This window comes from Perissodus microlepis, chromosome 16 (genome assembly GCF_051167445.1).
Source record: "Perissodus microlepis isolate ML-2025 ecotype Zambia chromosome 16, ASM5116744v1, whole genome shotgun sequence".
NCBI classification, from domain to species: domain Eukaryota; kingdom Metazoa; phylum Chordata; class Actinopteri; order Cichliformes; family Cichlidae; genus Perissodus; species Perissodus microlepis.
The window spans coordinates 32283473-32297703 of record NC_140476.1 but is presented as its reverse complement, the minus strand read 5'-3'; the positions used below and the strand labels follow the sequence as shown (position 1 = coordinate 32297703).

The window sequence follows — 14231 nt, the reverse complement described above, 5'->3', positions numbered from 1 at the left end:
GGGTCACCAACCTTTTTGAAAGTGAGAACTACTTCTTGGGTACTGATTAATGTGAAGGGCTACCAGTTTGACACACACTTCTCAAATAACAAATTTCCTCAATTTAACTTTAATTATGTGTTATCATTAATAATTAATGATATTCATCTATGTAAAGACACTAATTATGTTAATTATTTTTCACCATAATTATAAAGAATGCAAGTAGGAAACAAGGTAGGAAACATAAATATCAATATGCAACGCTTTATTTCTATAAATCTCTGCAAGTATTTACATTTTGAAGTGATCACTTCTACAACATTTTCACTTACCACTAACAAATTTTAACAAATCATGCACTGTTACATACATTATTTTTGTATGTATGTAACATACAAAAAAATCAACTTTCAAATTTTACAGAACTTTTCACAAAATTGGCAGCATTTTAAAGCAAATTGTCACATGTTACACTTAACAAACACATTTGTTTTTCAATAATTAAATTCAACTTTGACATGACACTGTAATGTTGCCACTGAGAACATCTAATATGGCTTTCTTTGTCTGTTAGTGGGAAACCTGGCATTGCATGCTGTTCACCAGTGTGTTGTAATCTGGGGTATAACTTGACACTGCAACTCTGAGTGAGTCTTGCAGATGTGCATCAGAGAGGCGTGTTCTGTGTTTGTTCTTGATGAAGTTCATGTCAGAAAAGGCTGATTCACAAAGATAGGTTGAACCAAACAGGCTGGCAACCTTCATAGCTGCTGTGCATACACCACTGTACTTTTCTGTGTCAACAAGGCACCAAAAGTTTGGTGCACCCTGATAGGCTTTGAGGTGGACGTCATTTTGCAATGTTACAATTTCAATTTCCACCTGTCCAGCATCCAAGCTGAACATTGAACTTAGTTGCTCAGCAATGCATGTTGTGTCCACATTCATGAAAGGATTGGAAACAAATGAGACACATGGCTCAAGCTGATCAAGGTCACAAAACCTGTTCTCAAACTCTTGACCAAGTCGGTTTATGACTTGAGTGTACTTTTCTGCAACTTTGTCAAAAGTCTCAGATGCAGAAGCATTGTCTTTCAGCACCATCTGCACAGAGGGAAAGTGCAGCACCTTTTTTCTCTGTAAATGCACAGAGAAAATGCTCATCTGGGCTTTAAATCCATTTAAAGCACTTATCATGTCAGCGACAGTCTTACCTTTGCCTTGCAGCTCACAGTTCAAATGGTTCAGTTTCCCAGTAATGTCTGTTAAAAACGCAAGGTCAAGTGTCCACTCAGTGTCCTCCAGCAGAGATATGTCTTCCCCTTTGGATTGCATGAACTCCTTGATTTCACCCAAAAGTGACAAAAAAACGAAGCAAAATCCGTCCCCTGCTGAGCCACCGGATTTCCGTATGTAGTAGCAGGTCACCATATTCAGCTGACAGCTCCTCCAATAGCACCTTGAATGTTCTGTGCTGTTTAGTTCTGGAGCGGATGCTGTTTATGATCTTCACGACGGGAGTCATGACGTGCTCGAAGCCGATCACCTTTGCGCATAACGCCTGCTGGTGAATGATGCAGTGGTAATGCATGAAGTTTGGGAACTCTGTGTCACCTTTACTGTGAGCGATGAATCCCGTATGTCGGCCGATCATAGCAGGAGCCCCGTCGGTAGTCACTGATACCAGCTTTTCCAACGGTACCTTTTTCTTCGCGAAAAACTCCTTCACCGCGTTATAGATGTCAATTCCCTTCATAGTTGTCTTTAGCGGCAGTAGTGTCAGAAGTTCTTCTTTTGTGGAGAAACCATCAAATACCATCCGGATAAAGACCATCAGCTGTGCTGTACTGCTGCTGTCCACGGACTCGTCACACTGGATGCTAAACCAACTGCACTTTGCCAGATCCTGATCCAACTGATCGGCCAAGTTCCCGGACATAGCCGACACTCTTCTAACAATTGTAGTTGCCCCCAGCTGGACATCGGAGAGAGTGGAGATTACATCGTTTCCATATTTCTCGTCTTTAAGCACAGTTTTTGCAATTATCATCATTGCTTCTTTGAAAACCTCCCCGTCTAAAAATGCCTTCTTTTTCTTAATCATGAAATGTGTAGCTCTAAATGAGGCTTCGGATGCTTTTTGAGAGTTTTTCACCGGTCTCGTGAAAAAAGACTGCTGTTTGCTCAAACCTGCGTTTAATTCGCGGGCCTTTTCCGCTCGCAGTGTGCTGCCCTTTGGGTAGTTAGCATGGTAGCTTGTGTGACACGTTGGGAAATGTCTCTCCACGTTGTGCCGCTTTGCCGTTGCCACAGTTGCCCCGCAAATGAGACACACACATGAATCTTTCACAGTGGTAAAAAATAACTCTTCCTCCCATTCACTGTGAAAATTATATGTTTTCTTCCTTTTTTCCGCCATGTTTTCCTCATCTCCTCACCTTTGCCTTTGCTGGTCTTCACGGCAACTGTTTCCGTGGAGACCAGCTAGCACTAAATATTAGATCATGATCTAATATTTAATAATAAACATTTTTTTTATATATTATCTCTAACAAATTAACACCAATGCAATTGTGATAAAAAAAAAAATAGCAAGAAAAAATAAAAATAGATGCAGGTTACTGGTAAGTTGTTATGGTGAGCTATTTTTAGAACAGGCCCCCGGGCGACTCATGTGGTCCTTGCGGGCGACCTGGTGCCCGCGGGCACCGTGTTGGTGACCCCTGGTTTAGACAGTGGAGCAGATTCTGACTTCCAAACCAGCAGGGGTGACTGTCATCCATGAGTATGAAAAAACTGAGAGTTTGAAAGATTCCACCAGGCGATTAATGGTGAACATCATTGTAGCTCACATGCGTGAAAAGGAAGGGTAAGAGGAATGATGTTTATTCTATTCATTTTTAAAACTGGCAAGGATCTTATCACAAAAACACTCCTGCTTTTGCAGGAGAACTGTAAGTAAAGCAACAAAGAAGTTTCATGCACTTGGAATCGTGTCAGTCTTCCCATCTTTGAAGGATCCGTACTCCAAAAAGGGATATGTGAGTTTGCTCTGCAACTGTAGTGTGTAATAAGACTTGCTCTCTCTCTCTCTCCCTACACATATACAGTGGCGGTCCTAGCCTGTTTGGCGCCCTGGGCGAACACTCCCTCTGGCGCCCCCCCCCCCCCCCCCCCCCCCCCCCACACACACACACACAAAAAAAACATATTAAGGATTGTACATTAACATAAAACTGTTGTACACACACATATATGAAGAGAGAGAGAGTGTGCATAGTATGCAAACGGCTACCAAACAGCCATCATAATTCGTCATACAATGAGAACAGGACAAATCAACAATTGACAATGACTAATTAATATTAAAATCTGTAACATATTGTATTGTTTGGAGTTTAGTCTGTTACTGTTACTATTTTTACCATTTCTTCTTGGAGCATCTGTAACCCACATAATTTCCTTAGAGATTAATAAAGGATTCTGATTGTTTCAGGATGACCTGCCATTATCCAATGACAAATCTCCTCAACCCAAGGATCACCACAACATGATCTAACACACCTACACCTTTGTTTGGAGAGACCAAACAGCCACTTCACAAGCGCATGGCACAACACAGAAGAGCCACCTCCACAGGACAAGACTCAGCAGTCCATCTGCATCTTAAGGATAAAGGACACTCTTTCGAGGATGCCAATGTTCACATTTTGGACAGAGAGGACAGATGGTTTGAAAGAGGAGTGAAAGAAGCCATCTATGTCCACTGTGAGCGACCATCTTTGAACAGAGGCGGGGGTTTACGACACCAACTCTCTGCCATCTATAATCCAGTTTTGAGATCCCTTCCCAGACGCCTTAACGCCCACTCACATCCTGGGCCATCTGACCTCAGGAATTCGCATGATAAGGTGGGGCCAGGTTTCACAATGAACACACCCGAAACTCTGGCTGATTGGGACCCACACCCAGTTTCACACCTTGGCTCACCATGTGTTTCAGTCTGTTTAAAAGAATAGCGTGGTCTACTGTATCACAGGCTGCGCTTAGATCCAGCAGCACCAGGACTGAGAGCTTTTGGGAGTCCCAGTTACATCTAAGATCATTTAGAACCTTTAGGAGAGCCGTCTCTGTGCTGTGGTTCACCCTAAATCCAGACTGGAATATCTCCAGGATCTGTCTATCATTCAGAAAATCATTAATCTGAGTAAAAACACGTTTTTCTAAACTTTTACTTAAAAATGGTAAGTTGGATACAGGTCTGTAGTTATTAAAATCATTACAATCCAAATTGCTCTTCTTCAGAAGGGGCCTCACCACCGCCGTTTTAAAGGCAGCAGGGAAGACACCCCACTGAAGAGAGCAATTCATCATGTATAAAAGCTCAGCTTCAAAAAATCCATAAAGTGTTTTATAAAGTGAAGAGGGGATTGGATCTAAAAGACATGTGGTGGATCTCACTGTGGAGAAAACTTTCTTAAGGTTCTCAGCATTAACCAGGACAAAGCTGTCCAGTGTCTCCTCAGGTACAATCGAGCCCTCAGATGTGTTTAAAATCATATCACGAGAAGATAAAATATTGCATCTGATGGCGCTGACTTTTCCCCTGAAGTGGTCTGCAAACTGCTCACAGAGTGAGTCTGTGGGGGTTCTTTGGGAGCTGTTAAAATCAGGGTTAAATAAATGATCTATGGTGGAAAAGGTGGGAAAAGAGGACCTTGTCGGTTGTTGCTGTGGTTTCTCTAGTGTCTTATTTGGTTTTTGCTTGGTTTTTTTTCGGCAGGTGATCAAGCAGATTTTCACTGTCTTTTCTCTTTCTATCCCTCTTCTCCTCTATTTTATTTCTTTAACTCTCCTTCTGTTAACTCTCTTTCCAACTTCTCTTTTCTTCTTCTTTCTCTTTCCTGTCCCCTGGTCCTGTCTGTTGTGATTGCAATAACTTAAAATATATAATATATATAATAATAACAAAGATAAACTATGACAGTCAAGTGGACCAGCATACAAAAAGGCATAATGGTTTACATGGGAAAATAAACCTGTTGGGCATTTTTCTTGGCCTTCAGACAATAATTCTGATTGCTACAGTGATGGAGGGCAAAATAAAATGTTTGGACACACCTTCTCATTTAATAGTTTTTCTTTATTTTTACTACTTTCTACATCGTAAATGCAAACTGACGATATCAAATATATGAAGCAAGATATATTTAATTATGTAGCAAAGAAAAAAAAGATAAATAACTCTAAATGTGTTTTATATTTCAGATTACTGAGATTAGCCGCCCTTTGCTATGTTGATAGCGCTGCAAACCCTCGGCCTTCTCTCAGTGAGCTTCATGATGAAATGGTTGAAATGGTTTCACCTCACAGGTGAGCCTGTCAGGGTTCATTGGTGGGGTTTGTTGCCTTCTTAATGACGTTGGGACCATCAGTTGTGTTGTGCAGCAGTCAGGTTGGTGCACAGCTGACAGGCCTGTTTGACAACTGTTAGAATTCATATTACGGCGAGAACCAATCAGCTAAGTAAAGAGAAACAACAGCCCATCATTACTTTAAGAACTGAAGGTCAGTCAGTCGGAAAACTGCTAAAACTTTGAATGTGTCCCCAAGTGCAGTCACAGAAACCATCAAGACCACAATGAAACTGTCTCACATGAGGACGCCCCAGGAAAGGAAGACCAGGAGTCCCCTCTGCTGCTGAGGATAAATACATCTGAGTCACCAGCCTCAGAAGTCACATTTTAACAGCAGCTCAGATCAGAGTCCAGATAAGGGATGGACATTAGACCAGTGGAAATCTGTGCTTTGGTCTGATGAGTCCACATTTGAGATCTTTGGTTCCACCTGCTCTGTGTGACGCAGACACATTTGAATATTTGTCCAAAATTGAAGGCACACTAAACCAGCATTGCTACCACAGCGTCCTCCAGCAACATGTCATCCCATCTGGTTTTTAGTTGAACCATTATTTCTTTTTCAACAGGACAATGACCCCAAACACACGTCCAGGCTGTGTCAGGGCTATTTGACCAAGAAGGAGAGTGATGGAGTGCTGCGCCAAATGGCCTGGCCTCCACAGTTTGGGATGAGATGGACCACAGAGTGAAGGCAAAAGGTCAGACAAGTGCTCAGCATCCCTGAGAACTCCTTCGCGATTTCTTCAGGTGACTACCTCATGAAGCCCATCGAGAGAATGCTAAGTATGTGCAAATAGGTAAGCAAATGGTGGCTATTTTAAAAAATCTAAAACGTGTTTTGAGTTATTTTACACTTTTTACTTTACCACGTAATGTCATACGTGTACATTCAGTGAGAATCTACAATGTACATAGTCATAAAAATAAAATAAAAACCCCATTAAATGAAAATGTGCATCCAAACTTTTCACTGGTAGTGTACACACACACACACACACACACACTCACAGTCTCCTCCTGCCCTGTGATTATTTGTCATGTAAACAGGAGGGGATCAAACCATTAACCTTCCAGTTGTTAGATGACATACTGCCTGAGCTACAGCCACCCCAGTGTATGCACTACAATAAAGAGACATAAAGATTTTAAAACATCAAGTACAGACAGTGGCTGCAGTGGATATTTTCCTTGTTTTTAACACTGGGTTTCACTTAAACACTTTTTTGTTTTCACGTTTACCTGGAGCTGGCTGATGGACCAGTAACAGCATGAGCATCCACAGCCCACAGACACCACATATTGTTGAAACGACCCTATCTGACAGCAGACTATTAGCAGGTAGACCAACTGTCTATAACCGCCCACAGTGTTCCTACCAGCTAACACCCCTGAACTAGAATTTAGTATAAGATGTCAGGAGATGTACACACCGAGAAACGGGACAAAATAGCTATTAAAAAGGAACGGCAATGGTTCGAGAGACCTGCTGTACCCATCACCAACCACTAGGTGTCGCCCTGATATAATTTTTTTTCCTCAGACGTGGACTGCTGAAATGTTTCTGCTTTAAAGATAGAGACTTATTTCAGTAGTAACATTAAAATCACAATAATTAAAAAAAAACAGTGAAAGAGTGTGTGTGTGTGTGTGTGTGTGTGTGTGTGTGTGTGTGTGTGTGTGTGTGTGTGTGTTTCTGTCACGCTGTAAATTAAGAATTCCTCTTGGCATTACTGCTAAATGTTTCCCCCAACAAATTTCAATAAAATTTTCATTCTCATTTGTTTCTAACTGCTACAGTGTTTTTAGATCGTTTGCCATGAAATTAAAGGTAAATTATAATTTTAAAAAGACAGCTCCCTGAGGTTTCCTATACACGTGATTTTATTATTATTACTATTGGTGTTGTGGTTGTTAATAACAATAATAATAAGAACAATAATAACAGCCGAACATCGTACTTTTTTAATGTCCTGAGGTCTGACCGCCTGCTCCACTGTCCCGCTGTACAGGTTCAGAGACACCGGTGGGTGATCCGTGATACTTCCTTAGCGGATTATATAAAAACGGGTTTTCGCTTTTTGTAGTTTTAATGTTTCTTTTGATTTTCTTTTGTTTAAATAGCAGTTCTAAGCAGATTATTGTGAAGCTGAAATAATGTACAAGTATATGTTTAATCAGGTGCAGCACAGATATCATTATTACGAGTTTATCAAATTAAACGCATTTCTTTTTTAGTCGATTTAAAAAAAAATAGAACTCAAAAATGAAAACACAGAAGTTCGGATTTTTTTCTTTCTTTTTTAGCCAAACTGTATTTTTGTTACAGTTAGCAGATTATGTCATAGCTACGTCAACGAATAAAATCTAAACATGCGTCTGTTCTTTTTGTGTTCATATAGATTCATTCGTTTTCATGTCCGTTCAACTCCGGGGATTCTTGCGTTATTGCGTTTTCTGAGCCTATCGCTTTCTGCAGTGTTGCAATCATATTACTAAACCTTAAACTTGAGGATAAGGGAATTATTAGGAAAACAAGCAGCTCTAAATCATAACGCTTACTGACTGACGGAGATGAAAGCCAGAGATAAAGCAAATGATCGCAGCAGTAATGTAACTGTGAAATGTTCAACGTAAAACATTTTCAATAATCAATATATAAAAATAAGACTCATCATAGCTTGTTATAATAAGGCTTGTTATAACAACCAAACTATTATAATGATTATGAATTGCAAAATGATTCATGAACATTTTATAGTCGATGATATAGAGCCGAGTGAAGCGCTGTATTAGTTATTATCGGTATATTTAATGACACGACTGCTATGAAGTTTACTCCTTATTCTACTAAAGGAACGAAGAAAAGACAATAAGTAGTCAAGTTAAAGGAGACACAGGGTCTGGTTTATAATCACACTATCAGTGTTTTTATGTTGATAAAACCACAGCCTATTGGGGAATTGCTGCAGGAAGACTAAAGCCAATTAGGGCATCTTAGAATGTAAAACATTACAGATCATTATTGTTATTATTAGTATTATTATTTCGTGTAAGACATATAATCAGGCTTCATTTAATATGAATTATACCAATTAAGTTGTCCCTTCACACAACCTCTCAGTATTCCGCTGCACAGCAGCTTTTCTATTAACATCTTGGCAGGCGGCGTGCCTGTCTATTATGCGCATTTCTGGTATTCTATCGGCCCACTTTGCTCACACTTTGATGAAGTGTTTGGCAAGGCGACGTTGACGGAGACTTTGAACGGCTTTTCTCTTGCAGCCAGGTGATGAACGTCCGGCTCATCAGGCGGAATAAAAAATAATTAAAACCTATAAATTATCCCTCGGCAGCTCCTCTCTCTCAGAAAGAGATAAGAGCGCGCTATTTCAGCGAAAACAACACGCGCTAACAATGGCCAGAAAGAAGGGGAAACAGCAGGTATGTGTGTGTGTTTTGATAGGTGGTGGTATCTAACCTGCAGCTGTGCGCAGTTAGATACCACCATTCAGAGCGAACGGGCGCATATGAAGATGTAGAAGGCGTGCGCTTTGGTTTGGATAAAACATGCTTGTAAGTGGGGAAGCAAACCCCCAAATGTCATCCTATGTATTTACGCTACGGCCCAATTAAAAGCATTTTTGTGTGCAGTCATGGCTCACGGTTTAACTGGGTCTGAGGCCCGCTTGTGTCTGTACAGTTCAAAGTAAAGTAGAGGTGCGCAGTTGAATTTCATACAAAAACCAGCAGTAAACAGCCAGTATTCTTCCGTTCATCAGCTGTATAGATGTAACAGTACACCGTAACGAGACTGAAGGCGAGGAGCAGCGATAATCTCTTGTTTGGTTTCTCTGTGAAGCCTGCTCCCTGCGCCACAGCTCTCCACTTGGCTCAGATACTCATGACATTATTGGACGTCGTCACACTCTGTTCCAAAGTGTCCCGGTCGGTGATTGGCCCGATACGTTTCATGCGCCTCTAGTTGTGTGTGTGTGTGTGTGTGTGTGTGTGTGTGTGTGTGTGTGTGTGTGTGTGTGTGTGTGTGTGTGTGTGCGTGTGTGCGTGTGGACTTTGTGAAGAGTGTCACACAGCGGTGAAAAGCTCTGGGTGTGTGGGAGTAGTGTGCAACAGCGACCACAGTCAGTCTTATAGTAAATCAACGACCATGACCCTCTGGAGCGCCTTTGCGCAGGGAGGATGCCCACAGTTTCCGAATAATGACAACAACCAGCACCATTCCGGTGAGAAAATAACTATGTTTTAGTGCTTCCCGTAGTCATAATTTGGATACAAAATAAACTCACGCAGTGGAAGTGGATTAAGAGAACAGAAACCAGGTTCTTCGGAGAAGCACCGATGGAGGAGCAGCGGGATCTTAACAGCTCGGATAGCAGCGAGGGGGAGAGCGTTTCCCCGTCACCCAGCCTGCCCTCCCCGCCTATATTGCCTCTACAGGTCGCCCAACAGGCCCACAGAACCACCAACTTTTTCATTGACAACATTTTGAGACCGGACTTTGGCTGCAAGAAGGAGCATGGCCTTGGCCTGCGAGAGAGGGCGCAGACATCCGGTCGGGAGCGCGTCCACCCGGCGATCAGCAGGCCGAGCCTTCCAGGGACGCCGTGCCAGGACTCCAACTGCAGTACTGACAGTAGTTCGTCCTCTGCCTCCTCCGCTTCTTTGGCAAGTCCCAAAAAAAGCAACGTTAGCGGCGGGGGAGCCGTAGCCGCTCCCTCTACCGGTAACGGCCATGGCGTAAAAGCAGAGGGGAGAACTGGCACTGGGGCCGGGGAAAATACCTCGTCTTCGCTGGTGGTGCTGAACGGCACCGCGGCGCCCACACCGGAGACGCAGCCACTGCTCTGGCCTGCCTGGGTTTACTGCACCCGATACTCGGACAGGCCCTCATCTGGTAAGGCAGTAGATTCGTGAAGAAATGCAACTGTGACCGTGCATAACTGAGGATTATTTCCACCCTAAACTCACTTAACATTTTATTCATCAAGACTTTTTTTAAACGTTAATATTCAACAGTTTCCATGCAACAAACGAAGAACAATTTTTCTAATAAAGTAAAGCACGAAATAAAGTTTTAGAACATTTTCAGACCTTCGTTTAAATGTTCTCAAAAAATGAAGCCGCACTGACTCTACTCAAGTCTAATATCAAACCCAAATCGTTTATTGGTTAGCAATACAATACTGGATATATGTTATTATAATGTTTGCATTGCCGCATTGATTTATTTTTAAATCGTCTCAGGATTTCATGCCGCTCGACGCAGCACAACAATAATAAAAAAAACTCGATAAAGACAGAAAACAGTTTAAAATGCTGGTTCATGTATTTATTTATTTCGGTTCAAAAATAATATCTATTTTACATTTATATATTTTGGGATGAAAATATAAAATTGTTTACTACACATCTGTAACACTTTGGTGTGTTTTCGGAAGTTTTCTGTGAATTTCTGTTTGTTTAAAGTTTCACTTGCAAAATGAAAAATGATTAAATAAATAATCCTAAAAGCTATTTTAATTTAAATTCACGCGCATCAAAAAGCACAACCAGTGCTCGTGCGGCCTGTAAAAACTTCTCCCCGTTTTAGTCAAAATCGGTCTTGTTAGATTTCCATAAGCAGTCGTCCAGCGTTGATCCTGGAGGATTAGAATTGTGTAGCTGACAACGGAACATATTTGACACGTACTTTGGCTGATTCCAGGAGATATTGTCTTTCCACAAAAACCGGTGATGGCGTGTAATAGCTCCTGTGACCCGGTGTGTGAGCTGCCATCAGTAAGGTGGAATAAAACACAAAGAAACTGAAGGTAAATAAAGTCTTACAGCCTCGCAAGCCTGTTCGTCTTTACAGAGGACATTTTGAATTTATTAAGCGCGTGTTTACATTTTTGCTAAAGAAACTATGCAGATGTAAATAGCTAGAAGACACGTGCACATTCATTAATATATATTTGTGTGTGTGTGTGTGTGAGCCATATTATTTGTGACGTGGACTTCAGTATTTCAAAGCCTACAAGTAAAGACATTTATTAATATTTTAAAAAGTCAATCGTACACCAGTCACTACAGCAGAGGATTATTCAAACCATAGTCTTTGTGCGGCATCTTGTTAATGAATTTAACTTTGTTCAGTGTGAACTGAAGCTTTCTGTTCCAACTGGCATTATTTGTTTTTGTCGTTTAAAAAGAAAAAGAGAAAAAGCAGTAAACGTGTGCTGTTCTATGCACACCATGATCTGCGCGGCCGAATATTCTAAAACATTTAAAAAAAAAAAAAAAAAAGGAAATCTTATTGTCGAATATTTAGATGACAGATTATTGTGTGATAAACACCTAAAAGTACGTGTGTTCGCAATGATGTCAGACAGGGGCTCAGGCTGCTGTAGTCATCCGTGTAGGCAGTAATCAGGAGTGTGTAAACGCGCTGATACTCTGAAGACACCACCACACGGACACGTGCCACATAACGTTATTCTGTAAATTAAATAAAGAAATAATAATAATAATAATAATAATAATAATAATAATAATAATAATAATTACTATTATTAGTAGTAGTAGTAGCAGTAGTATCTGTCATGTATCCATAGCTCGCAGGCTGGATTACTTAGAACTCCAGCTCATTGGCCTTTGTTAGCGCGCTGTTGTTCTGCGCACGCTGCATATTTACGTTTCCGCTCTCTTCTTTCGCCCCTACTGCAGGCCCAAGGACACGGAAACTGAAAAAGTCAAAAAGCGGCAAAGAGGACAAACGGCCACGCACGGCCTTCACGGCCGAGCAGCTGCAGAGACTGAAGACAGAGTTCCAAGTGAATCGCTACATCACGGAGCAGCGGCGCCAGTCTCTGGCCCAGGAGCTCAACCTCAACGAGTCCCAGATCAAAATATGGTTTCAGAACAAAAGGGCCAAGATCAAAAAGGCCAGTGGCTTCAAGAACGGGCTGGCCCTTCAGCTGATGGCGCAGGGACTTTACAACCATTCCACCACCACCATCCAGGAGGACAAGGAGGACAGCGACTGATGAACACGACTTCCTGCTTACACTCACGCTGTACATTGTAAATAATAATATCTAATTTAACGTGGAGGATGGGGGACCGAGCTAGTGTCCTCTTCCTCGTCTCCTCCTCTTCAGAAGTGACTCTAGAGCAGAAGATTCGAGCAGACTGACCTGCCACCGCCAAACCAAAGATTTTATTGAGAAATAGACACTTTCAGAAACGTTAATAAGCAGCAGCACCCTTGATGTTAGACTGAAGTGTACCCTCACCCATCCATTCCTCCTCACAGCCATAACAGGCGCACACCAGCTGATGTTCTGGGGCATTTTTACTTTACTAATGGTAGTTGCTTTCGTTCTGGAACGCGCTGCTGACCACTTCCAACAGCCATACGAGTACTTTACTAATCCTGCGGTCAGTTTGAATAAGGTTCAACACACAGTTTGAGTACCAAATGTGAACAACGTGGTTCTGTCAGTTCAAAAGACACAAGAAATCCCTTTGAATTTGTTAGGAACGTCTCATGCAATCTGTTACAGTGAAAACACATGTGGGATCTAATCTAAATAGAGGATTCTGTATGATGCCCTTTGAGAAACCACACGGAAAATATAAAAAACAGTATTATAAATAATAAGTTAAAATTGTAATTGCTGAGAGAGCCTCGATAAAAGCCCATCGTTAATATTTTGTGAATATTTTATTGGTACAGCAGCACATAAAACGTGTTGTGGTCCTTTTTCACTTTCAGACATACACGCTAAAACTGAAACAACAACGCCTTCACACAAACACAACATCTGCAGCTTTGCCACACTCTCTGTTTTTGTGCCATTTCTTTTATCTAATCGGCCGATCAATAAAAAGAAATAAACAAACGAACAAAGAAATTGAAAATCAAATCAAATTAACGTGTGACCTGTACTGCATTTTCATAACGTCACCGTGTGTGTGTGCACCTGCAGCGGTTTCTTAGTCGAAATTGTGCAATTGTGTTTTCTGAGCTAAATGTCTCTTAAACGGACCCAAGGATTACTACAGTGCTTCTGTGCGTCATTTCCTCTGGTGCAAAGCGGCCTGAGACACTCGGCAAACAGCATCGCACTATTTGAAATACATCTTGAAATACATTATGTACAATTTCAAATAAACACTTTTATATTGGAACTGACCCAGTTGTGTGTGTGTGTGTGTGTGTGTGTGTGTGTGTAACTGAATATTCAATTAATAAAATAAAATGGAGGTGAGGCTGTCTGCGGAGAAGCTGGGGGTAAGGGGACGTCGCAGCTCATTGGTTCAAGTGAGTGGGGACAACTGAATCCATATTCATAGGTCTTTGGAAAGGAGGTGAATTTACACTGCAAGACGCATCGCTATCACGCCGTTCAAAGCGTTACAGAGCATGAAATTGCCTCTCCGTCTTTCTGTGATCACCCATTTCATCAGCCGGCTCTCTGCACAGCCTTTAACAAAAATACCAAGGTGCTGAAGGTAAACGCAGTGTGAGTCCGCCTGTGTGTGTGTGTGTGTGTGTCTCCGAGAGACAACCAGCAAATCGACAGGTCAAGGCACGGCCTACAAGCAACACTAAAATAACACAGAAAGGCACAAATCAAGCAGGTGAGAGAGGGAGGGCGTATCTGATTTTTTTTCATGCAAATGGTTAAAAATTATAAAAGAAAATGAATATTACAATTCATATTCCCTACATTTAATTAGTTCGTGCGTTTCTTTATCGTTTGAGCAGCCTGATCGGGTATTACTAAATACAATCCATGTAAAACCAAAAACACTCGAATAATCTTT

At 41.5% G+C, this 14231-nt stretch overlaps 2 protein-coding genes across 2 annotated transcripts; one reads left to right on the top strand and one right to left on the bottom strand.

Moving 5' to 3' along the window:
• Positions 1-1330: 1330 nt before the first annotated feature.
• LOC146371247 (protein FAM200C-like) lies at positions 1331-2032 on the bottom strand. Its single transcript, XM_084955054.1, has one exon. The coding sequence runs from the start codon at positions 2030-2032 to the stop codon at positions 1331-1333; it is 702 nt and encodes a 233-aa protein (XP_084811180.1).
• A 6656-nt stretch (positions 2033-8688) lies between these two features.
• en1a (engrailed homeobox 1a) lies at positions 8689-13698 on the top strand. Its single transcript, XM_084908763.1, has 2 exons — positions 8689-10314; positions 12126-13698. The coding sequence occupies exons 1-2, from the start codon at positions 9759-9761 to the stop codon at positions 12443-12445; spliced, it is 876 nt and encodes a 291-aa protein (XP_084764889.1). The 5' UTR covers positions 8689-9758; the 3' UTR covers positions 12446-13698.
• The last annotated feature ends 533 nt before the right edge of the window (positions 13699-14231 follow it).

Excerpts from the sequence above, each read along its gene's own strand:
- LOC146371247 (XM_084955054.1), bottom strand. The coding sequence starts at position 2,032 with ATGATAATTGCAAAAACTGTGCTTAAAGACGAGAAATATGGAAACGAT.
- en1a (XM_084908763.1), top strand. The coding sequence starts at position 9,759 with ATGGAGGAGCAGCGGGATCTTAACAGCTCGGATAGCAGCGAGGGGGAG. Across the intron at positions 10,315-12,125 it reads CTCGGACAGGCCCTCATCTG|GCCCAAGGACACGGAAACTG; the intron begins GTAAGGCAGTAG and ends CCCCTACTGCAG.